At 50.2% G+C, this 24,465-nt stretch overlaps 1 protein-coding gene across 12 annotated transcripts; it reads right to left on the bottom strand.

The window, feature by feature from the left end:
• Positions 1–798: 798 nt before the first annotated feature.
• LOC122366306 (putative RNA-binding protein Luc7-like 2) lies at positions 799–24,340 on the bottom strand. 12 transcript variants are annotated; one of them, XR_006253866.1, is made up of 12 exons: positions 24,081–24,248; positions 18,927–19,022; positions 18,373–18,441; positions 16,317–16,408; positions 15,928–16,026; positions 15,481–15,600; positions 15,030–15,128; positions 14,479–14,691; positions 3,154–3,374; positions 1,694–1,816; positions 1,187–1,316; positions 799–1,135 (listed from the first exon to the last, which is right to left on the bottom strand). XR_006253866.1 is itself a non-coding variant. In XM_043338427.1 (11 exons), exons 5-11 carry the CDS (start codon positions 16,021–16,023, stop codon positions 1,265–1,267), a joined length of 924 nt encoding a protein of 307 aa, XP_043194362.1. In that variant the 5' UTR covers positions 16,024–16,026; positions 16,317–16,408; positions 17,210–18,424; positions 18,927–19,022; positions 24,081–24,259; the 3' UTR covers positions 799–1,264. The 12 variants fall into 12 exon arrangements, 7 of the variants coding, with proteins under 7 accessions (XP_043194362.1, XP_043194363.1, XP_043194361.1 ...); XR_006253864.1 differs by having other exon boundaries at positions 18,373–18,424; XR_006253865.1 differs by lacking the exon at positions 24,081–24,248 and adding an exon at positions 19,724–19,741 and having other exon boundaries at positions 18,373–18,424.
• Between the last annotated feature and the right edge of the window lie 125 nt (positions 24,341–24,465).

Here is a 24,465-nt window from a genome sequence, read left to right as displayed (position 1 = left end):
GATCCGCGGGAGTCACGCGCTCATTCAAGCTGAAAGCAAGCCCCAGCGCCGCTACCCCGGAGAATAGACTGATCTCTGCACGAGATTCGATAGAACACCCGACCCGTGCCAGCTCCATCCGAAATCTCCCCGGGAGAGACACAAGATGAACGACGCCGGGTTCCGCATGACCGGCGCGCGGAGAGTATGGTACCGGGCACACGTGAAACCGCGATATATGATTTATTGCTGGGTGGAAGAAGGTATAAAGTTATCGGTTCAGAACCACGGCTGCCAGATAATCTCACTTTCTGAGATGAATGGAGATTGGCGAGCGAGCTTTCTCCGTGTCTGTCATGCCGGCAGAAACTAATGACCATACCTACGGCCCAATACGGGCGGATAGTATTCCGGTTTTCCAGACCCTGGGATAGAAACAAAAAGCCTCACCCACGCTACGTAACGGAAACAGAATGCAAAAACAAAAGAAAGCTGAAAACGGAAGGGATAGAGGGTCCAGACAGGCACGAGTGTTCTCGGCAACGCAAGAGTTGCACACCCCTAAGGCATACGAGTGCCATCCATATCTCGTAGCAAGCGCCATCTGAGTCTTACTTCTCCACGACACGGCAGCCATTACGACTCGTTCACGGGTCACGGCGGCTGAGTTGAGCGGCTGGCGTCCCGATGTCTCCCTGATCAGCTCCCCCTATTCCCTTGCTCTCCCGCACACCCCACCGCCCGGATATCGCCGGGGTCTATACGAGACTCTAACCACCTGTGTCGGCGCCGCGGCGGACTCTGACGAAACTCAGCGGCCGTGCTGTACCGATTTATTGGAGAGCGCGCCAGTCGCGGGACTCAGACAATGGGAGGATGATCCGCGGCATAACTCGGAGTGACGCGCGCCGGCCAGCACATACGGTGACTACCCCACACCCGCCCCGCCCCACGGCACCCACCTAGCCCGTCCCGTCCCGTCGCGGATAGATAAAGAGCGGCTGCCGCCGGTCCGCCGGCCCGGCTCACCGCCGTCGCTCGGACCTGCTCAGGCGGCAGTTCAATAGATGTCACATTACAGTTCGCGCAGTCAGCTAACACGTCACACAGGACAGCGGTGACGTCACCAGTCACACAGACTGAACAGTGACGTCACACAGATCGAGCAGTGACGTCACCGGTCACACAGATCGAACAGTGACGTCACCGGTCACACAGATCGAACAGTGACGCCGCAAGGGGCGGGACTGACCGGCCGGGGTGGACAGGCGACTGCGGTCGGTACTTAGTCGCGACTGGCAGAGTCCCCGCGGCCGTTAGACGCACTGGCCGATCGTCTGTGGGGTGAGGGAGGGGTGTCACGGGTCAGATCGGAGCGGGTCATGCAATGAGGGTGTGTGGGGGTGAGGGTGGGTTTGGGGGAGGGGTGTCACGGGTCAGACGGGGCGAGTCATACACTGACGAGTGACAGTTAGGGGATACGTTTGACTGCGATGAAAAAACCGTCTACCACACAGGGACTACAAAAAAAAGATACAACACCAGTACCGACAGATAATTATTTAACAACCGAAAAAAGTAGAGGGCAACGAAATAAGTACAGCAGCGAACTATGATGAAATTGATAGAAATGTCGGTAGCCAAACACGTCCAAAACTGTATCTCCCTCCCGCACCCGCGCACGCCTGTCCCTCCGTCCGCCCCCGATACGCACCTTTCTGACCGTCGGTCTCGCTCGCGGTCGCGGTCCCTGCTGTCCCGCCGCCGGCGACGGTCCCGGTCCCGGTCTCGGTCCCGGGAGCGGTCCCTGCGCCGCTCACTGGACCGGTCGCGGTACCTGAGGAGAGCGAGGGAGGGCAGTCAGATCAACGGGTCGGATAGAAAAGCCACTGAGACGCTGACCCGGCTGCACTGCGCTCGGGTACCTGATACCACGATGCTATTCAGTTCTTATCAGGCTCAAAACCCTACAAGAATCTCCAGGCACGTTTCGCAGACATTTCCAAACAGAACTCTCCCAAGGTTTGTCCGTTTGACACCAGATAAAAAAAAACATGGCAGGGTGCTACCATCTAAGGAAGTACAGCACTGTCGCCAGCCCGCCCGTTTCTGAATGTGTCTCCCGCCGCTATGCAGTTAAAGGGAGATAATGAGCTTTCTTTTTTCTTAAATAAAAATTACTCGACATCTATACTATTTCTACTGTAGTTTCTATAAAATATGAAAATTTCCTAGCACATTTTCGTATGTGAAAAAGGTTTTTATTTTTGCAAAAAAGAAGCAGTACTTGCAGTACTTGTAACACCCACCGAAATGCGTTGTCCTTCTCTATAAAAAAGTCGTAGTATATGGCGCTTTTGTTTCAAACAGCGACGCTTGGGTTTTTGTTTATGTTATCGCCTTGTCGTTGCTTGGTTGTAAGGATTATAATTTGAATTAGAGTTAATTCGGTTTAGAATTAATTAGATTCTAATTCGGGGGTACATAGTGCCTACTCTTCTTTGTTTCCAACATTATTTTGCGCCACAAATGAACGGCATGCGCCAGAAACGCAGCCAAATCTTGCGATTGCGACTACGAAATTCATTATTTTGGCCTCAGAGCCTGAAGCGAAAAATACAAGCATATTTATTTCAAAAAGACTTCAGGTTTGTCGAACGGTGTTATGAGAATTTTGATAACAGTACTGCATAAGTTTTTCAGTGATGCCGCAAAAGTGTTGTATCTATCTTCTTTTATTGTGCAGTCGGCGGGACCGATTCAAAATTGAGTCGTTGCTACTAAAATAGCAGCATATGGCGACAGATGATGAACAGGAAAAATAGTTGCGTAAATTTAGACATAAACCACCCCCAAACCATGAATATCTTTTGAAGGCACTATAGACGACCATTAACTAACTAGATGTGATGAAGATCAAATGTAATGAATACGCTCATTTTACAAAATTACATGCAAGTACCAAAAAGTGATGTAAGTACTTATTCAACGGTCATTTTCAGCGCTCCCCGCTAACGTGACTTCAAGTTGAGATATTTGCGGCAAGGTGCCGAATTGAGCAAAATGGTTTTAATTTACATTATAACTTGTTGTGTTTTGTCAGAAAATGGTCCTAACTCAGATTTTGTGGAAAAAGGTCATAATCTCCCTTTAACTGTCCGGCCGGCCGCTCACCTGCGCCGGTCGCGGTCTCGGTCTCGGCTCCTGCTCCTGCTGCGCCGCCGGGACGACCTGTCCCGGTCCCTGTCCCTGTCCCGCTCCCAGTCCCGGCTGCGGCTGCGGCGCCGCCGCTCCCGGCTCCGACTCCGGTCGCGGTCGCGCGAGCCGCGCCGTCGCTCATTCAGCTCGGCCTCGCGCGCCTTCCTGCGCTCCTCCCGCCGCTCCTCCACGGTTTTCTGCCGAGGGAGGAGGGGTTAGAGTGGGACGGGTTGATTGACAGGAGTCTGAAAGCAGATAAGGCAAGGAGACGATGAAAAGAGTGCAGCTGTAGCAAGGGAATGAAGGGAAGGAAAAGTACAGAAATAAAAAAAAGCTGCATCTTGAGGTTCATCAAACAGCGCGGTCCACTGCTGTTCGGCGGTGTAGCAGAAAAGAGATTCGCTGCTGGAATGAACTCGATAGTTGAACTGGTAGAACAGGGGAGCTTGAGAGTCTTGGAAAAGATCCCGAGATAGATCTAGAGAGAGATCCAGATAGTGATGAGATCCTGAGATAGATGTAGATATAGATCCACCTGATAGAGATCTTGAGATGGTGTTGAGATCCACCTGAGGGAGATGTCTAGAGATCCACCTTGCATACAAATACATCTGATGGAAGATGCTTTTTAATTTAGAGGCTTGATGATTCTGTTCATTGTATAGACCATGATGCACGAGATGCTTCTTCACTGCTCGGATTAGGGATAGAGGTATCCGATCAGCTGGGTTTGCGGCACAGTTGGGCAGGTGAAGGACAGGGCATTCGAAGTCCCGATGACCACTGCCAAACATATGGGTGGTAATTACATTGATAAATTGAATGTGATCATTCGTCCAGTCACCCATTCCTATATCACTGGCCTTCCCATTAAGAAAATTGCCCACTTAATTCGTATTAGCGTTGCTAGTTTTAAGTTGCCCTCGAGATTAATTAGTTTGACTGTCCTAACTGAGCTTCGCTAAACTCCCATCGGCCTTATCCTAAGATTCATCCTTTACCATTCTCACTCTCATCCTCTCTCTACGTTCGTTCGTCATATATTCACCCCAAATTTATTTAGCGCCCCTCGAATTCCCTCCGATGGCGTTAGGTGCCTGACTAATAGCGATCTCCCCGGCGAGATAAATGTCTCTTTCCGAAATCCATATGCATGCTCCGCTAACCGGCGACAAAGATACTTACCGCAGGGCCGTCCAGAATAATTGCATAAATATCCACCCTACTAATTTATGGGATTCACTACACGACCGATAGACTTATGGTACACACATACACGATTTATATCCGACTTATCTCTCTACCGGGAGAGATTACCTATGCCCTCTTCCGGTCCGCGTGTAACATTCCCGTTCACGACCCAGGGACCCTAGTTCATATCCTGGAACTATCCTTAACCATGGGATTTACTATTCAAGGCCTTACGTGTCCTGGAGTACATTCTTCCCTCCCCTGAGGCTGTCCAGTACCGATTAGAGTACCTTTACGAAATAAGTATGAGGACTTATCCGGGACACTACGGCTCGCCTTATCCGCCCTTTGGGTGACTCACCCCTGACCTTCGGCTTCTTGCCTTTGGCATAACTTACTCTCCACTGCATACTGTGCCAATCTTCCCCTTCCCCCCTGCCGTAGAAACCTCTCACTGCCTTCTCACCCAGTGTTACCTAAGCGGGAAAATTAACAGTGGCCGGTACCACTGGCGGAAAACGTGCATATGCCCTGCGTACGTGACGGTGTGTCCCTCTTATTATTCCGGTCTGGACGTGGGTTTCGAGAAGTGCATCTGTGTCTCATACAGTCATGCTGGTAAACGTTACGCCATAGGAGGCGGGCAAACAAGCCGTCTGTGCCTCACAATGCCCTGTGCCAATATTGTTGGAGTAATTATTGGCGCTAACTCGCAAGAACGCGAATAGCAGAAACGCATAATTTAACCAAATCTAATCGTAATCTCAAGTCCTAATTGCTGCTACACGCGTGAACCTTATCATCAGTTCTCGTATACAATCCTAGCAGACCTTGAACCGCTCTTGATTTAATCAGACATATGATCTAGAACCAATTAACACGCATCGATCTGCCGTCTGGTTGTGATCCACCGTACCATAGTGAATTACTGAATGCTCAAACGGAAATGCCTCCTTGAAACTCGTTCGATAGCTTCTGATGGGCTACTAGTTACCTAAACAAATTATCTTTATAGAGTGCCAGAATATTGTCATAGGGTCCCTAGCCTTTCATAGGGAATCTAATTTAAATCATCCTATTAGCAGTAAACAATGCGCATCAAACGAAGTGCAGTCCTAGATATCATATAGCATATCATATTTAACTGTCTACGTTCTTATCCCGTTGCAACTTTCCGCAACTAACCAGACTCCTATACGTGACCTTCACCTACCGCCCGCGCCCCAATTACGGCTAACCCACTGCCCCTGTTGTGGCTGCTTCTCGCGCCCTCTGGCGGCTCAACGCCCGTGTCGGGAACGACGATTACGACGGCCGCCGGCCGGCGCCGCGTCGACAGTCGACAGTTGTCAAGGCCGCGCCGCGATGGGCGCGTCATCACTCGCGGTGCAGTACTGGTGTGTGCGGTCTCTTCGGGCCGGGAGATTCAACGGCTGTGTCAGTGAGTGTGAATCTGGTAAAATATCGCTTCGATATCTCCCTGTTCGACATCTCATCAGCTCCATTCCACGTAAGTTTTTTTTTTTTTTTACTCCTGTCCCATTTGATCGTTTCCCAACAAAGCTGGTCCTTTCTAGTATTTATTCTACAAAGCACAACGATCGGTACCTATATTAGTCGCATATTAGTTCTAACCACAAACATTTCTACATCTACCTGTTACTCGACATTTCGCAATTTCAATGACGCAAAGTGACCATCTAAAGTCGCAAAGTGTCAAACCGTCAACCTCAAACCACTGCTCGCAACTATGCACCTAAGTAACAGGAAAAATTCCGCCGTACGCTCAAGCATTCGTATCTGTCGCAAATCATAATTCATAGCCATATTCATAGATCGATCGCATGAATCAGTCGCCACCTTAAAACATTACATTCCTTTCAAACGTATTTACCTGTTCTATAATTGATTTCGACTTCCATTTTAGCTTCCATTTTAGATTACAGCAATATTACCAATGATTTCGCAATGCAACTTTTAGTGAGTACAGCACGAATCTAAACCCTTTATTTCACAAACGTTCCAACCTCAAAACGCACCTGGCCATCGCCCATAATAAATCGAACGAACCATCTTGACCGAAGACAAAGACATTTCAACGTTGTCACGCATCCTGTCATCAATTTCAGCGTTCGTGACACTGAGCTACTTATGTAAATTTTCGGATCTCGCTCTTGGCCTAATCGTGAACTCCCACTGACAATAACGGTTTGCTGGCGACTCTGACATGACCTCGAAATTCAGATCCTAACATGCTACTAGGGTGTCTGGACCAATAAGTTCAAAGTAATTTAAGTTTTCCAATTCCAATTGAGAGTGCATTTTATGGTAACCGAAAATGTTTGGCAGTCGTCACGGGCACGGCACGCTGGGCAGAGGGGGGGGGGGGCAAGGATTGGGATTGAGCAGACTTTCAACAACACTCACATTCTGGAGTTCTCTGCGCTTCCGCTTCTCAGTGTGGTCTCAAGCGTCGGCGGTTGTCCTCCGGCTCTGGTCACTCGAACTGAAGAGGCTTCTCGCGGGTGACCCGGACTGACGGCGGCTCCCAGATGGCGTCTCCGGCTCCAGCTGTGGACTGTGACTCTCGGCTGCTCGACTGTGATTCTGCCTCTGGTTGGGTGGCGCACCCTTTTATAGTTGGGGGGGGAGGGGTGACTGCCACGCCCTTGCGACGTCATCTTCCTCTGCCTTCTTCTGGTGGGTGGGGCCGTAAGATGGCGCCCTCTGTCCTGTTTAGTCACCTTGCTCTTCTGTGCCTGCAATTTTTGGCCGTCGAATCGTCTTCGTGTTGAGTGCTTTATCATTTTAGTAATCGCTGGCATAAAACAATCCCCGAAAGGTTTGTGATTTTCGAGTTTTAATTTTGATTCTTCAATTTCATTTTATTCAAACTTTTGTTTCCTTCCGTTTCGTCTGCCGGCAACGCCCCTTGTGACGTCACTCTTGCTCCGCCCACTGGCCCGGGTGTGGCCGTAAGTCAGCGCCTTCTTCCTCTGCGGAGATCTCTGGAACTACCTCATGAGGCCATTGTGAGGTCGGTCACCCGGTTGTTTTGCCAGGGTCACTCACCCTGGGCTGATGTACCCGACAAAGGAGGCTGTGTGCTCCAGCCGGCATCCATCCTTGACACTGCTCCATGATCTGTTGACATATCTTACTGATCCAGCGCTCCCAGCCGTTATCTGTCCTCGGCGTGGGTCCATGAGCTGTTGACAATGTTACTGATCCAGCTGTTACTTGTTGGGGTTCGAATCGTTCATCCTGCGGTAGCTGTCTCCAAAAGCGCGCGTCTTAATGGGAGTTTAACGGCTGCCCATTCTGTGCGGACAGTGATAGATTAGGGGAACTGGGGGGGGGGGAATTGGGTGTGGGAAAGCGAGCTAGGCGTGTGGCCGGACTGCGAGGGAGAGGGACTGCCGGACCGAGCCGTGCCGAAAAGATACTACGTTAAATGTTCAAGATGTAGCGTGCTACATCTTCAGTCCAAACAACCCTAGTTGCGTCCTCGCAACTCATACGAAGAAAAGTCATACCCCTTACTCATCTAAATCTACACAATCATCTGATCTTCAGCAACGCCTACAACATGACATCGTATACCTAGTACAGTACACACACGCACCTGTTGTTCCTCGTCCCCACCTCAGTTTGTCGTTCACCAGATCCGGGTCACGGGCACCAACCACTTTGGTTAGCCCGATGTCGTCGGTGGCCGTTCGGTAAGTGGCTTCTCAGGAGGGTGAAGGCTGCCATGGCAGCCCAGGTGGGCGGCCTCAACAGCAGTTCGGGTGGCGGCCTCCATGGCAGCCCGGGTGGGCAGCCTTCACGGCAGCCCGGGTGGCAGCCTGGGTGGGGCGGCCTCCACGGCAGCCAGGGTGGGAAGATTCCACAGCAGCCCGGACGGCGGGTTCCGTGGCAGCCCGGGTGGGCAGCTTGCACGGCGGCCCGTGTGGGCAGCCTACGTGGCAGCCCAGGTGGATGACACCTCTGTGGCAGTCCGGGTAGGCGACCTCCATGGCCGGCCCTGCCGCGACCTCTGTGGCCGCCCGGGTGGCAGGCTCCGTGGCAGCTCAGGTGAGCGACCTCCATGGCAGCTCAGGTGGGTGACCCCCGAGGCAGCACGCGAGGGCAACGCATCCCCGTGGCAGCCCGGTTGGGTGACCATCGTGGGAGACCCGTGACAGCCTCCGTTGTAGCTCAGGTAGGCGACTTCCGTGGCAGCCCAGGTAGGTGACCCTCGTGGCAGACCCGGTGACAGCCTCCGTGGTAGCTCAGGTAGGCGACTTCCGCGGCAGCTCATGTGAGTGACCCCCGAGGCAGCACGCGATGGCAATGCATCCCCCGTGGCAGCTCAGGTAGGCGACTTCCGCGGCAGCTCAGTTGAGTGACCCCCGGGGCAGCACGCGAGGGCAATGCATCCTCCGTGGCAGCACAGATGACATCCGTGGCAGCTCAGGTATGCGACTTCCGCGGCAGCTCAAGTGGGTGACCTCCATGGCAGCCCGGGTAGGTGACCTTCGTGGCAGACCCGGTGACAACCTCCGTGGCAGCTCAGGTAGGCGACTTCCGCGGCCGCTCAGGTGAGTGACCTCCGAGGCAGCACGCGAGGGCAATGCATCCCCGTGGCAGCACTGGTGACCTCCGTGGCAGCTCAGGTAGCGACCTTTCGGCGGACCAGGTGACCGCCGTCGCAGCAGCCCAGGTGGGTGATCTCTGCAGCAGCCCATCTGAATGGATCGTTTGGCAGTTGGTCTTGCAGCATCCTGGCACCCTCTCCTCGTTCACCAACATGATAATCGCCTTGGCTGTGTTGTGAAGACGACCGTGTTTGATTTTGATTCAGTACAACACGAGGATTTCGCCTGTTCTTCTTCCTCTTCTGCTTTTGATATTGCTGTCCTTTTATCCTCAATACTCTAGAAAGTTCGAGCTCTCCTTTGCAATACAGCAGCTGACCGAGACTTGGACTTGTTGTACAGCAGAACGTAGAAGAATTGATATGCTGATGCAAACAATTGTCAAGTTTCATTTTCGGCCTGTCTTCTGTATTAGTCTGATCCTTTGTTCATGAGACAGCTTCATTTCCTTATCTTATCTTCAACAACTTCTTCTATGTCCTTTTCAGTATTCGTAAGACCGCTTCCTCTCATCAGCCACCATCATAAGCTTCATCATCTTCACACATCTTTCTTTAGCTCATCCTCTTCCTTCACGTCGACCCCTGCAGCACGTTTATTTCCACTGCTGTCAGTATTTCGAACACCTGCTCAATTCTTCAACTTCCCTGTCATCAGCCACCATCATAAGCTTCATCATCTTCACACAGCTTTCTTTAGCTCATCCTCTTTCTTCATATCGACCCCTGCAGCACGCTCATTTCCACTGCTGCCGGTATTTCGAACACCTGCTCTATTCTTCAACTTCTTCCTCTTCTCCATACGGTTGACTTTCAATTCATCAACTTCGGGTTCGGCGGCTTGTGCCAGTCTACCAGCTTCACAATTTGAGAATTATCAAATCCCCACGTTTTGGGCGCCATTTGTAGCGAGGGGATTTAGAAAAGAAGAAGAAAGGGAGGATAATAACTGCTTCCTTGCGGGTAATCAAACGCCTTCTTTGCGGTTGATCCAGCACCGCGGTCCACTGTCGTTCAGCTGGTTGTAGAGGAACAGAGCTATTTGCTGCTGGAATGAACTCGATAGTTGAACTGGTAGAACAGGGGAGCTTGAGAGTCTTGGAAAAGATCCCGAGATAGATCTAGAGAGAGATCCAGATAGTGATGAGATCCTGAGATAGATGTAGATATAGATCCACCTGATAGAGATCTTGAGATGGTGTTGAGATCCACCTGAGGGAGATGTCTAGAGATCCACCTTGCATACAAATACATCTGATGGAAGATGCTTTTTAATTTAGAGGCTTGATGATTCTGTTCATTGTATAGACCATGATGCACGAGATGCTTCTTCACTGCTCGGATTAGGGATAGAGGTATCCGATCAGCTGGGTTTGCGGCACAGTTGGGCAGGTGAAGGACAGGGCATTCGAAGTCCCGATGACCACTGCCAAACATATGGGTGGTAATTACATTGATAAATTGAATGTGATCATTCGTCCAGTCACCCATTCCTATATCACTGGCCTTCCCATTAAGAAAATTGCCCACTTAATTCGTATTAGCGTTGCTAGTTTTAAGTTGCCCTCGAGATTAATTAGTTTGACTGTCCTAACTGAGCTTCGCTAAACTCCCATCGGCCTTATCCTAAGATTCATCCTTTACCATTCTCACTCTCATCCTCTCTCTACGTTCGTTCGTCATATATTCACCCCAAATTTATTTAGCGCCCCTCGAATTCCCTCCGATGGCGTTAGGTGCCTGACTAATAGCGATCTCCCCGGCGAGATAAATGTCTCTTTCCGAAATCCATATGCATGCTCCGCTAACCGGCGACAAAGATACTTACCGCAGGGCCGTCCAGAATAATTGCATAAATATCCACCCTACTAATTTATGGGATTCACTACACGACCGATAGACTTATGGTACACACATACACGATTTATATCCGACTTATCTCTCTACCGGGAGAGATTACCTATGCCCTCTTCCGGTCCGCGTGTAACATTCCCGTTCACGACCCAGGGACCCTAGTTCATATCCTGGAACTATCCTTAACCATGGGATTTACTATTCAAGGCCTTACGTGTCCTGGAGTACATTCTTCCCTCCCCTGAGGCTGTCCAGTACCGATTAGAGTACCTTTACGAAATAAGTATGAGGACTTATCCGGGACACTACGGCTCGCCTTATCCGCCCTTTGGGTGACTCACCCCTGACCTTCGGCTTCTTGCCTTTGGCATAACTTACTCTCCACTGCATACTGTGCCAATCTTCCCCTTCCCCCCTGCCGTAGAAACCTCTCACTGCCTTCTCACCCAGTGTTACCTAAGCGGGAAAATTAACAGTGGCCGGTACCACTGGCGGAAAACGTGCATATGCCCTGCGTACGTGACGGTGTGTCCCTCTTATTATTCCGGTCTGGACGTGGGTTTCGAGAAGTGCATCTGTGTCTCATACAGTCATGCTGGTAAACGTTACGCCATAGGAGGCGGGCAAACAAGCCGTCTGTGCCTCACAATGCCCTGTGCCAATATTGTTGGAGTAATTATTGGCGCTAACTCGCAAGAACGCGAATAGCAGAAACGCATAATTTAACCAAATCTAATCGTAATCTCAAGTCCTAATTGCTGCTACACGCGTGAACCTTATCATCAGTTCTCGTATACAATCCTAGCAGACCTTGAACCGCTCTTGATTTAATCAGACATATGATCTAGAACCAATTAACACGCATCGATCTGCCGTCTGGTTGTGATCCACCGTACCATAGTGAATTACTGAATGCTCAAACGGAAATGCCTCCTTGAAACTCGTTCGATAGCTTCTGATGGGCTACTAGTTACCTAAACAAATTATCTTTATAGAGTGCCAGAATATTGTCATAGGGTCCCTAGCCTTTCATAGGGAATCTAATTTAAATCATCCTATTAGCAGTAAACAATGCGCATCAAACGAAGTGCAGTCCTAGATATCATATAGCATATCATATTTAACTGTCTACGTTCTTATCCCGTTGCAACTTTCCGCAACTAACCAGACTCCTATACGTGACCTTCACCTACCGCCCGCGCCCCAATTACGGCTAACCCACTGCCCCTGTTGTGGCTGCTTCTCGCGCCCTCTGGCGGCTCAACGCCCGTGTCGGGAACGACGATTACGACGGCCGCCGGCCGGCGCCGCGTCGACAGTCGACAGTTGTCAAGGCCGCGCCGCGATGGGCGCGTCATCACTCGCGGTGCAGTACTGGTGTGTGCGGTCTCTTCGGGCCGGGAGATTCAACGGCTGTGTCAGTGAGTGTGAATCTGGTAAAATATCGCTTCGATATCTCCCTGTTCGACATCTCATCAGCTCCATTCCACGTAAGTTTTTTTTTTTTTTTTACTCCTGTCCCATTTGATCGTTTCCCAACAAAGCTGGTCCTTTCTAGTATTTATTCTACAAAGCACAACGATCGGTACCTATATTAGTCGCATATTAGTTCTAACCACAAACATTTCTACATCTACCTGTTACTCGACATTTCGCAATTTCAATGACGCAAAGTGACCATCTAAAGTCGCAAAGTGTCAAACCGTCAACCTCAAACCACTGCTCGCAACTATGCACCTAAGTAACAGGAAAAATTCCGCCGTACGCTCAAGCATTCGTATCTGTCGCAAATCATAATTCATAGCCATATTCATAGATCGATCGCATGAATCAGTCGCCACCTTAAAACATTACATTCCTTTCAAACGTATTTACCTGTTCTATAATTGATTTCGACTTCCATTTTAGCTTCCATTTTAGATTACAGCAATATTACCAATGATTTCGCAATGCAACTTTTAGTGAGTACAGCACGAATCTAAACCCTTTATTTCACAAACGTTCCAACCTCAAAACGCACCTGGCCATCGCCCATAATAAATCGAACGAACCATCTTGACCGAAGACAAAGACATTTCAACGTTGTCACGCATCCTGTCATCAATTTCAGCGTTCGTGACACTGAGCTACTTATGTAAATTTTCGGATCTCGCTCTTGGCCTAATCGTGAACTCCCACTGACAATAACGGTTTGCTGGCGACTCTGACATGACCTCGAAATTCAGATCCTAACATGCTACTAGGGTGTCTGGACCAATAAGTTCAAAGTAATTTAAGTTTTCCAATTCCAATTGAGAGTGCATTTTATGGTAACCGAAAATGTTTGGCAGTCGTCACGGGCACGGCACGCTGGGCAGAGGGGGGGGGGCAAGGATTGGGATTGAGCAGACTTTCAACAACACTCACATTCTGGAGTTCTCTGCGCTTCCGCTTCTCAGTGTGGTCTCAAGCGTCGGCGGTTGTCCTCCGGCTCTGGTCACTCGAACTGAAGAGGCTTCTCGCGGGTGACCCGGACTGACGGCGGCTCCCAGATGGCGTCTCCGGCTCCAGCTGTGGACTGTGACTCTCGGCTGCTCGACTGTGATTCTGCCTCTGGTTGGGTGGCGCACCCTTTTATAGTTGGGGGGGGAGGGGTGACTGCCACGCCCTTGCGACGTCATCTTCCTCTGCCTTCTTCTGGTGGGTGGGGCCGTAAGATGGCGCCCTCTGTCCTGTTTAGTCACCTTGCTCTTCTGTGCCTGCAATTTTTGGCCGTCGAATCGTCTTCGTGTTGAGTGCTTTATCATTTTAGTAATCGCTGGCATAAAACAATCCCCGAAAGGTTTGTGATTTTCGAGTTTTAATTTTGATTCTTCAATTTCATTTTATTCAAACTTTTGTTTCCTTCCGTTTCGTCTGCCGGCAACGCCCCTTGTGACGTCACTCTTGCTCCGCCCACTGGCCCGGGTGTGGCCGTAAGTCAGCGCCTTCTTCCTCTGCGGAGATCTCTGGAACTACCTCATGAGGCCATTGTGAGGTCGGTCACCCGGTTGTTTTGCCAGGGTCACTCACCCTGGGCTGATGTACCCGACAAAGGAGGCTGTGTGCTCCAGCCGGCATCCATCCTTGACACTGCTCCATGATCTGTTGACATATCTTACTGATCCAGCGCTCCCAGCCGTTATCTGTCCTCGGCGTGGGTCCATGAGCTGTTGACAATGTTACTGATCCAGCTGTTACTTGTTGGGGTTCGAATCGTTCATCCTGCGGTAGCTGTCTCCAAAAGCGCGCGTCTTAATGGGAGTTTAACGGCTGCCCATTCTGTGCGGACAGTGATAGATTAGGGGAACTGGGGGGGGGGGGGAATTGGGTGTGGGAAAGCGAGCTAGGCGTGTGGCCGGACTGCGAGGGAGAGGGACTGCCGGACCGAGCCGTGCCGAAAAGATACTACGTTAAATGTTCAAGATGTAGCGTGCTACACAGCCTGCAACGCTTCACTTCAATAATTGAGTAAACACAATAAGCATGAACGAATAAAGAGTCACAAAAATAATTATATATAGACATAGAAATATAAGCGAAGGGGCTTCATAATAGCAACTTCGACTGCGAAGCGCCCCAGCCTCATCCGTGCTCACCCGTAGTTCGGCGAGGTTCTCTCTGATTTTGATGAAGCCCAGATGGAGTTTGCCGCCGAAGTGGTCCGCCAGCCGGCGGTCGTTGTCGTGGATGCCCAGGTAGGCCGAACACACCTCGCAGACACGCAGCTTCTGCTGCTGGTAGCTGGACGCCGGCATCGAGTTGCGGTACTCCTGTTCGGCCAGCGCCTTCTGCTTACGGATGTCCTCCACCTGCGGCGCCGGACCGGAGGGTCAGGTTAGCGGCGCACGGTCAGCTCAGGTCAGCGGTGGACAGACGGGCACACGGTCAGCGGCGCACAGTCACATCAGCCGGGATGGTCAGACCAGCGGCAAATCGTTCGACTCGGCGATGGAGCAGAATATAGGTACACAAGAAAAGCATTTACGGGGAAAATCATAAGCGTCAGCTGATTATACGTCGATATAAGCTGAGCAAGTTTACTGAAAAAAGTGAGCTCGCTCATAAATACTATCATCACCAGTCGCCCCGGCCCTGCCCCCCCCCCCCCCACCCCACCCTTGGCGGGTTGCAGCTGCAGCATCCTCACCTCCTCCATGAGTTTCATGCTCTCCTCGACGAGTCCGTCGGCGCCGAGCTCCTCAGCCCGCGCCAGCTTCTTACCGATCTGCTCGGCCAGCTCGTGCACCTGAAGGCGAGGGACGGGGAGCGGCGAAACGGTCAGACTTGAGCTACAAACCATAGACGAGTAACGATACAGGGCTCAGCAGTTGTGAGCTAATGACACGCCATTACAAAGCGCAGATACGTCGGCTTTTAGACGTTCAGCCAGCGCAAATATCAGCGATAACGCTGATTATACCCATGGTGATAAAGACAAGAGCCTTGTCCCAATAGTACGAGAGTGAGCAAAACAATAAGTACCCACAGTCCACACTAATGCATTGTTAGAAGACCCTTTTCCAGTCGACGTGCTCATCGCTAGGTCTCAATCCCACAAGATCCGAGCCTGGCCCCACCCACCCGTGCGTCACACTGACCTTGTTCGCCTTGGCGGCCACCTCCGCCGACAGCTCGTCCTGAGTCTCGGCCAGTCGGCGCTTGGCCAGCTCCGTCTTCCGGTCACAGTCCTGGATGAATGACTGCAGGTGCTCCATAGCCTGGGAAGGCAGATACAGCGCATCAGAAGAAACGAAGAGACGCGTCCTGTTAGAGGATATTTGCAGGCGCCACTGGCCGGTGCATCTCTGAGAAATTATAAATACAGTGGTTACTACGCCCTATTACTTTGAGCTCTTTGTCGTTTAGCGCTCTAGAACATGTCTGGATCTGCATACTGTGGATTGTGTGGAAACCTACGACAGTGGTTAGCAGTGATATCTTGACTCAGGCATGGTACATCCTACAAAAGATCCCCGCTGTTCCAGCCTCCCCGCGTGCTCCGCCATCCCGTCTCTGACTAGCGGCGGCGGCGGCGGCGCGCTTACGTCGATGTCGTAGAAGTAGTCCTTCTCCTTGATGGCGGACTCGTAGTCGGCCCGCAGCGCCACGTCGTGGATCCTGGAGCACGTGCCCAGGTCCATCCGCTGAAACGGCCGCCACGGGAGCACACGGGTCACACTCGGTGTCACACACTCGGGCTCCAGCACCGGGAAGAATTAACACCGAATATCGAATTGGTGAGATAAGTACGTACCTTTTTGATAGGCACAAATGTTTCCTAAACACCGGTATTTGAGAACACGTAATAAAATGTAACCAATGACAGATACTCCCACTATGACAACTCAGAGTCACACCCGCCTCAAACCCACTCTAAGAACCAGTGGTCACCCGCCCCATCCCGGCCCGGCCCGAGGACCGGCGACCACCGTACCGTCGAGGCCAGGATCTCGTTGGGACAGCAGCCCAGCAGGAAGCTCTTGCAGACCTTCGGGTCGGTGAAGCGCACGCTGAGTTTCGACTCGCCTGGCGGACAGGAGGGGAGTCAGAGTCGGTGCGGCCACCGCTGCCCGCTCCCCGCGCTCGTACCAGCCGGCTGGGTCCCCACCCCCACCGGGGAACCTCTGTCGGTCGCAGAATCACAGCCGAGACCCCCGTGCCGCGGAAACGCCTGCTCATAGGCTACGGTCGCCTGATGGGTGATGTATGAGGAAAGGTGTGGTGTTTTAGGGCGCACCGGCAACGAGGCTATATGTCAGGAAAGGGACCACCACCAGCAGATATTCTGATGCCACATGCAGAGGATCAACAGGATGCCACAGAGGGAAACGTCGAAAGATAAATCTTATCAGCAAGCTGTTTTGCTGATGTGAAATACCGCCGAGGTTTTTCGTTGCACAGAAGACAGGTGAGAAGCAATACATTCTTACTCTGCACTTTTCTCACGTAGCAGGAGATGTAACAAGGATTTCCTTTTTGCACGAAAAATAAACTACATATCGCACCATCGAACATTGCAAGGATGTTAATCCAATGGAATAAAGGCATCTAGCTCTAATCAGGGACGACGCTCACATCATTCAGTAGACAAATAAAACCTCGTTTAGTATTTATGGTGTTACATGGTCGAAATGATTTGAATGTCAAAATGCAACGAAATGAAAAGACCTGATGCGAGTGTCGTCCCTGGCATGACCTTCACCGGACCATCGTGACACGGCATGGGGACACCGGGGAGGGCGACGGTGGCGGCGCCGTCACCATGGCAACCACGACCCCCGGACGTTGCCATGGAAACGCTGCGCGGCCAGCGGCTCTCGGACTCACAATACGCGCGCCGCCGTCTGCCGATCCGGCGCTGCTCCTGCAAGGGTGTTAACGGCCCTGCGGCGCGCCCGCACGCTCTGCCTGTACCTCCGGGGCGGCGCTGGCCAGACCAGGGTGTCGTCCGCTCCGCAGAGCTCGTCACAGGCCTCCCTTACCTCGGAGGATCGCGAAACGGGGCGCATACAAGCATAGAACATATGACATACGGCAACCGATCGCCATAGACTACTGTAAGGGCCCGAAAGATACCACAGTATTTGATAAATGAAGCGAAATTGCACTCATTTCTTTTTAGTCGCAGATGGCAGCCGAATTCTCTGTAGAAGTGACAAGGATAATGAGCGTTTTAGATCTTCAAATGAGGACATTTTTAGCCACTTATCGACTGAGAACCCAAACCGAAATGTTCGACTTGAGTTTCTACTACCCTGGCCAAGGAGCAAGAATCAACGGAGCGTATAATATTTTGCAATGAAACACTGATCATCAAAAATAGTAACCAAAACTCAATTTTAAGACAATATGTAACATTAACTATTGCTTTTCAAACAGCTTCCTTGACTAAACAAGCAAACTATTCTAGAAGCAAAATTGTTTGCATTTTCACTCCTTAAGAGAAAAAAATCGTTAAAAAATAGATGGCTGCTTCACGTCGAGTGCCAATCGATTATTTACAAAATTATATTAATACGAAGCTCGTAACTTACTGCATTGCATTGGCTAGAACTTAGGTCTATTTCCACAAGTTTTTTGTTTGATTCCTGCTCCTATGCTTGGGTCGATCATAATCATGAGAATGATTACAGCTCAATAATAATTACAGCTTAGATATGTCGATGGCCACTCGCCAGAAAGTCCTACTCACCCAATCTTCTTCGTGCGGGAACGGTATCACACAATAGACAACAGAACAGATTCTGCAGTGGGATGTCTGCACAAATCAAACTTTCGTGTTATTCTCATAAAGAGTTCAGCAAAATTACCAGGAGTTAGTGTGAAAAGCAAGTCTGGACATAAACCCAAATGAAATTAACCAAAGCACTTACTCTAGAACGATATGTAGCGACATCTATCCAGAGTGATCTCAAACATCAGAGTGCTACAGTGATTAATGAGATAGAGAGCGACTGACTGGCCCGTGACTGAATGGGGGTAATACACACGTGATTGACGGCATCTGACGGCGGCAAACACGCATTTTTAGCTGGCCACACCCTAGAAGAAAACACACGCTGCTTACTATCAGCTGTCAGACCAGTGGCGAGCACACAGCAGAGCACAGCACCGACCGATCCAATGCCGCGGCGAATACAGTGGCAGTGGCAGTAAGCACAGTCCCCAAAGCTATTCACCTCTCCATTCCGCCCTCACAGTCCAAATTGAAAGATACATTGTAACAGCAAAAACTGAATGCATGTAATGACGTGTTTTCAAGGAAAAGAACTTGATATACAAACATAAAGAAGGTTTCTGCTACCAAATTTTAGTCAATCCTAAATACACAAAAACTTATCCCCACGAATACAGCTAAGGCCCCACTGTGATAGCGTCGAATCTGCCAGGCCCGGCCTCGGTCGGGTCGGCCGGGAGGACAGCAGCCGCCCCGGTTTCCCTCCGCAAAGCTCAGCACTCAGCCGTGTCTCTCGGGTGGGGCGGTGGGCTGCCATCCTGCCCCGCCGCCCGGCCGGCCAGCCCGCCGCCAGCGGTCTCCACTCACCATCTCGGCTGGTCCCCATCAGCTGGTCCAGCATGGCCCGCATCTGCTCGGCGGCAGACATGGTGAGGCCGGTCCGGTACGTCTCCAGACGCGTCCCTGTGGCACCAGACAGGTGACACGTCAGGTCACCAGCCAACACAGTCGGAGCGGCTCACAGGTCCGTGAGACGGCAATGATGACAGAAGGACGACTCAATTGGTAGGACGACTCAACTGTCATTACAAAAGCTTCCATTGTTAAATCAGTGACAGCTCTTTTGGTATGACTGGTGAACAATCTGTTAACAGATCCTGATCAGCCTGACACTCGCACCCTCGTCACAGTGAATAATGGAGCCAATGTGAGGTCAGCCGCCCAGTTTTTAGTGCCCAGTGCGATATGCCGCGGCACGGCGGCCCCGGAGAGGGGCGTCTTGGGCCATGAGGACGTGCCTATACCCGTGACGAGGCACCAATTAATTCTGCACACCACCACAGTCATGCAGAGCTTGATCGAGCAAGTTATGTGGTGTTGTCACTTTGTCAGCAAATTTTGTACTTTGCCGTGCATTGGTGGAAACACCTGAACCTATGTACTTCTCTTTTAGAAATAAGAAATCGATGCAACTAAACAAACAACTGCTACACATTTGATTGGGTAAAAATTAGCTAGTTGCTAATATGAGAGGAGAATCCTCTGTTCTTATTTTGTGTAGACAATACAGGGTAAATACTCGATCTTCATCTCTCATTGATTTGATGGCAATATTTGGCTACCTACGCATTTCTTCATCACCCTCCCTTGTCTTCTTCATTTACCTGCGCACGCATGTAACTCAAATCTTCGTCTACGCATATAATTCGTTGGCGAATCTTTGCCCAGCCCACCAAAACGGAATCATCAACCACTTGTACCCCATTCCCCTATAAGATGCCTTTAAAAATATCACTGGGGGACCCCACGCAGGCATCACATACCACTTATTTTCAGCCCAGCCCCTGGACAGTGCACAGAGATCCTCAATGAACATACCAACGTCACGTCGACGTAAAAACGTGCCGGCGTCTAGACATCGGCATTCCGACGAAGGCCAGACTGCAAAACGTGGCAAATTTCGATGGGATCTCGAAGGTGCACACTGCACAGTACCACCATTAGCCTTGCTCAGGCGTGCATTTACAAACCTAGGGTGTGCAAGAGTGCACTGACAAATCGTGGCATGCTACATGCACATTGAGAGCTCTCACACAAAGTCCTTACAGGCAATACTGTAATGAACGAATGAGCGAATGAACGTATGAATGTATGAACGCAAATATGAATGAATGCTGAACTGAACTGTCGCGAGGCAGCGCGTATGGGCATGATACGCGTCAGTCCGACCTGCTCGATTTACCCGTGATTAGAACGGAATCCGGGCGCCGCCGGTTCCTATACGCCACTGTATCCAGTATAACGCTCTGCCTCCGGCGCTGCGCAATCTCGGTCACAGGCTCTTTCAAAGAGAGTATCTGAAGCTACTACTGCGTGAGCAACACGGCGACCCGGCCAGTGTGTAGCAGCACGGTGGCGCAAATGTAAATATGTGTGCAAAGGTGACACGTGTATGAAGTGTGTAATGTTATGCCCACCTCATTCGTTTCACCCGATTCTGCAGCCAATAATAGCCATTTTCAGATGGATCGGCTTGCAATGATAAGTACAATACAAAGCAAGAATGCATGTGATGAACGCAAAATGTGTCCACATCAGATCCCTGTCAATTCACTTGAGCAAACATTACACAGTGCCACAAAGTCTGGCATTATCAGAGCTGCTGATGTATGGGGGGGGGGGGGAAGAGTGACCTGACCAGTGACCTCCTCCAGGCTCCAAGCCATTGGATCCCTGAGAGCTAGAGCTTTACAGAAAAATTTGAGTGGTAGGTATTGCAGGAGGAAGCTAACAAACTATAGGCAAAGATAGCATATACTTGTGGCTTAGTCATTAGTTGGCTAGTGATTTGCGAGGGGTTAGGAGAGTAAGAAATGAAAAGCATTCCTGGGCCCTGGCTAGTGTCAGTGTCAGCTTTCCTGCAAATCAGTCGGTATATGTCAAGTTTAGGTCCTAACTACAATTGTGACGCTGTTGATACGAATATGAAACAGCAAAAATTTTAGGTTTTAGGTTAGGTTAGGTTGTAGGTTTGTAGGTTTTAGGTTGTAGGTAGGTAGGTTTGTAGGTAAGGTTAGGTCAGGTTTGATTGTTTTTTTCCTTTTAATTGCGAAACATATGAGTATCATTTTTGGATTCAGGATGTCAAATAATGTAAAAATATGAAAAATTCATCAATGAAATCTTCTTAGGACTTAAACTTGACATTTACCAATCAGTCTCGCTTCTTTTGGAATACACAGCATATTTTTCACTCCCAACTCGCAGTGCTTCAAACTGTAAGTTAGGAAATAAATATGTTATCCATTCTAATGCAATGAGCAAGAAGTGATTTGAAATTTGAACTCATGAAAGCAGTTTTCCAGCCTGATAAACATGATGATGGTGATGTCTTCGGGGTATCGCCTTACAGGGGCGGAAAATTGTCATAATCCCAGGGGGTGCTTCTCTAGCATCTGGCGAATGGAAGCTTCGAATTCTTGCGTAGAAAAGCATGTGTAGGTACGTTTTCCAAGCAGCATCACTCTCCTCGCGGCTTACGCAAAGCAGTTTGTGTCTCAGGCGTAAATTAAGCACCCCTGGAGCACTATTTCACGGTGACTTTTGAATTTCAGGGGGTGCTTGAGCATCCCCAAAACCCCTAATTCTCCACCCCCGTTAGGGTGGTCCACATTTACATGGTAAAAAATAAAGTTCGTCAGATTCATCGGGCCGGGTCGGAATTCTTGTCGATACTATAGCACAAGTTTCTGTGCAAAATTTCATTAAGATCGGATGATTTTTTCCCGTCCCGCAAAGCGGTCAAAGTTTCCATTATAACGTACCAGCCTTTAGCATAGGGCGAATACTTGTCTTTCAACATTGCCCAGTCGCGCCAGCGGCTATCTACCAAGGAGCTTGCCTGCTCAACGCACCAACCCTCTCTAGTCTTCTCAATGATAGATCTGGTCTTTCTATCAGCCACAGGCAGGAACGATAATCCACAGTTCCTGTTGCAGTTCCTGTTCTCAGTGCCAGGCAATGCCCTGTATGCCAGGAGGTGCGAATGCATTACGCTAGTTATGAATTCGCCTGCGTCTGGGATGGCCGCTGAAGCTGCAAAGGCACACGCTCAATCATCGAAATGTGGCTTGTTTTGGCAACCAGAAGCAAATCCTTGCTGGATGAAAGAGCCTCTTACGAAATGCATGACGCATCTTTTCACTTTTCACACCATCCGTCTTCAGGCCCCGGACTCCCGCGACCCCGTCTTTCAAGCGGTTTGTAAAGTGGTGGCAGCTCACGGACCGAGTGTCGTTCAAACCGCTCAATGACTTAATCGACTTCGACAAGATGATCGTCACCTGACGCGCATTGCTGAAGAAGCAGCGGCCCGTGATGACTACCGCAATGTGGTGTACTTCACCATCGTCGTGATGGACGGTGACTTGGAAGCGAGCATCCTGAAACCGGTTGCCCTACAATGCGCTCGTTGGATGGCAAAGGTGATCAAGACGTAAGATCTCTCAAGTCAAGAACACTCTCAAGAACACTCTTCTGTCAGCTCGCGCTCACCGAGCACGAGAAGAGGACGATGGTCCGGTTCACCACCTTCATCGTCACAAGGTAAGTAGCACCTTGGCTGTCTGCCCACTGATCGACCTCAGCATCATGAACTGACATCGCCCTCCGCAAAGGCTCCTACCGCTTACCACACAGATATCGGACGGTAACCGGGCAAGGTGATGGGCAAGGCCATCGGTCTCTCCTTCTTCAACGACGGGACGACGGTCGAGGAAAAGAGGCGATCGCCACCTCCATGCAGCAGCGGCTGAGAGAGAAGAACCCTGCCGCGCCGAAGTCGCCCTCGACGCAGTGCCAGTGGGGCAGGGCAGCGCTCGCTGGCGTCGTTTGCATCTATCGGTCGGTACATCCCTCGGGGCCAGCCACGATTTCCTCAATGTCGACTCGGCCGAGTGGTCAGACAATGACGACTTGACCACTGCTCATCGGCGACCGGCACATATAAGGGTGGTGAACGACTTTGCGAGAGCTGGGTATCGCACTGTTGCCCTCATCAGTGGGAATTTTTTAGCGCCATCGCGCACGGCAAGGAATAGTAAAAGCACTTCCTTCAGGTCGAGGAGCACCACTGCACCGGACGTTGCATCTGAGAGGGATATTGGTGTTATGTTATTGGTCTCAAGATAAGGGCCCAGGCGACCTGTAGTTCGGATGCGGTGAATACCCTCACCCTCGCCACAATTCGAGTGGGGGTTGCGCTGGGTGGGAGGAGGGATGCACTCGGCCCGAGCTATGGCGAGGGTAAGGGTATTCACCGCATTAAAACTACAGGTCGCCTGGGCCCTTATATTTAGACCAATAGTACATGATGGCACGCACGGTGGATTTTGGATATGCTATTTTCACGGATGCCTATTCCACTCTGATGTGTTTCTCTCCTTTGCTGTTCTTTTTTTAGTGACTGCCAGTGCGTATTGAGCAAAAAAATGTGGACTGAGTGGGAGAATTCGTATTATCGCTCGCCCCGTTATTGATAACATAGGGAAAACTTTGGTCGCTTTGCGGGACGGGATAAATTTATCCGATCGGAATAAAATTTTGCACACAACCTTGTATCATGGTATCGACAAGAATTCCGACCCGACCCGAAAGATCCTAGAAACTTTTGCAAAATGGACCACCCTAACCCCCGTCGCCTTAGCATCGGCACCCCTTGAGAACCCCTGGGTTTTGGGTTTGTCTAGGCATGGTCTGGGGTACTGGGAGAACATCCTGACAACAGGAATGAAGGCGAATATGGCGCACCACAACTTTATTACAGCTTGGAAGGATAAAACTGCCAGGTTAACAGCATCTCTGATGGATACGGACTATCCTAAATGGTCCTAATGTTGAAACTTGAAAATCTGAAAAATATATCATCCCAAGACTGCTACACACTGACATCAATCAACCAACAGTAACTTGGGTACGGGATTGCCCCCAATCCTGATCCAGTGATAAGAAGCCAAAACTCACCAAGCGAAGACCACTGCTGTTTTCAAAGAAGGCTTATTGGGTTGAAAGAAGATATTTCAATATTATCAATATATCTCTCTAAGTAGACGGCTCAATCCGTTTTTATACCGTAAATAAAACAAGTCGAGCCTCAGCGCGTCGTGTCTCTCGTCGTCTCCTCCACTCTCCCGTTTGTCAAGGTTCATTACATACCAGTTACTAACTTTCCAAAAGAATTTATTTTTTGATTACTTACGTCATCAGCCCTCACTCACTCACTTTTGTTAATGACTAGCAAGTGGAAACAAGTGTCTTGGGTTTGAAAATAAACCAATGATGAGTAAACGCCGTTTATGAATCTATGACATCACTTTTAAAATGTCGACCATCATCATTTACATCCAGG

Source organism: Amphibalanus amphitrite, unplaced genomic scaffold (genome assembly GCF_019059575.1).
Source record: "Amphibalanus amphitrite isolate SeventyFive unplaced genomic scaffold, NRLGWU_Aamphi_draft 000795F_arrow, whole genome shotgun sequence".
NCBI lineage: Eukaryota > Metazoa > Arthropoda > Thecostraca > Balanomorpha > Balanidae > Amphibalanus > Amphibalanus amphitrite.
Note: the sequence above shows the minus strand (reverse complement) of the source record. Positions and strands in the feature narration are given on the sequence as shown.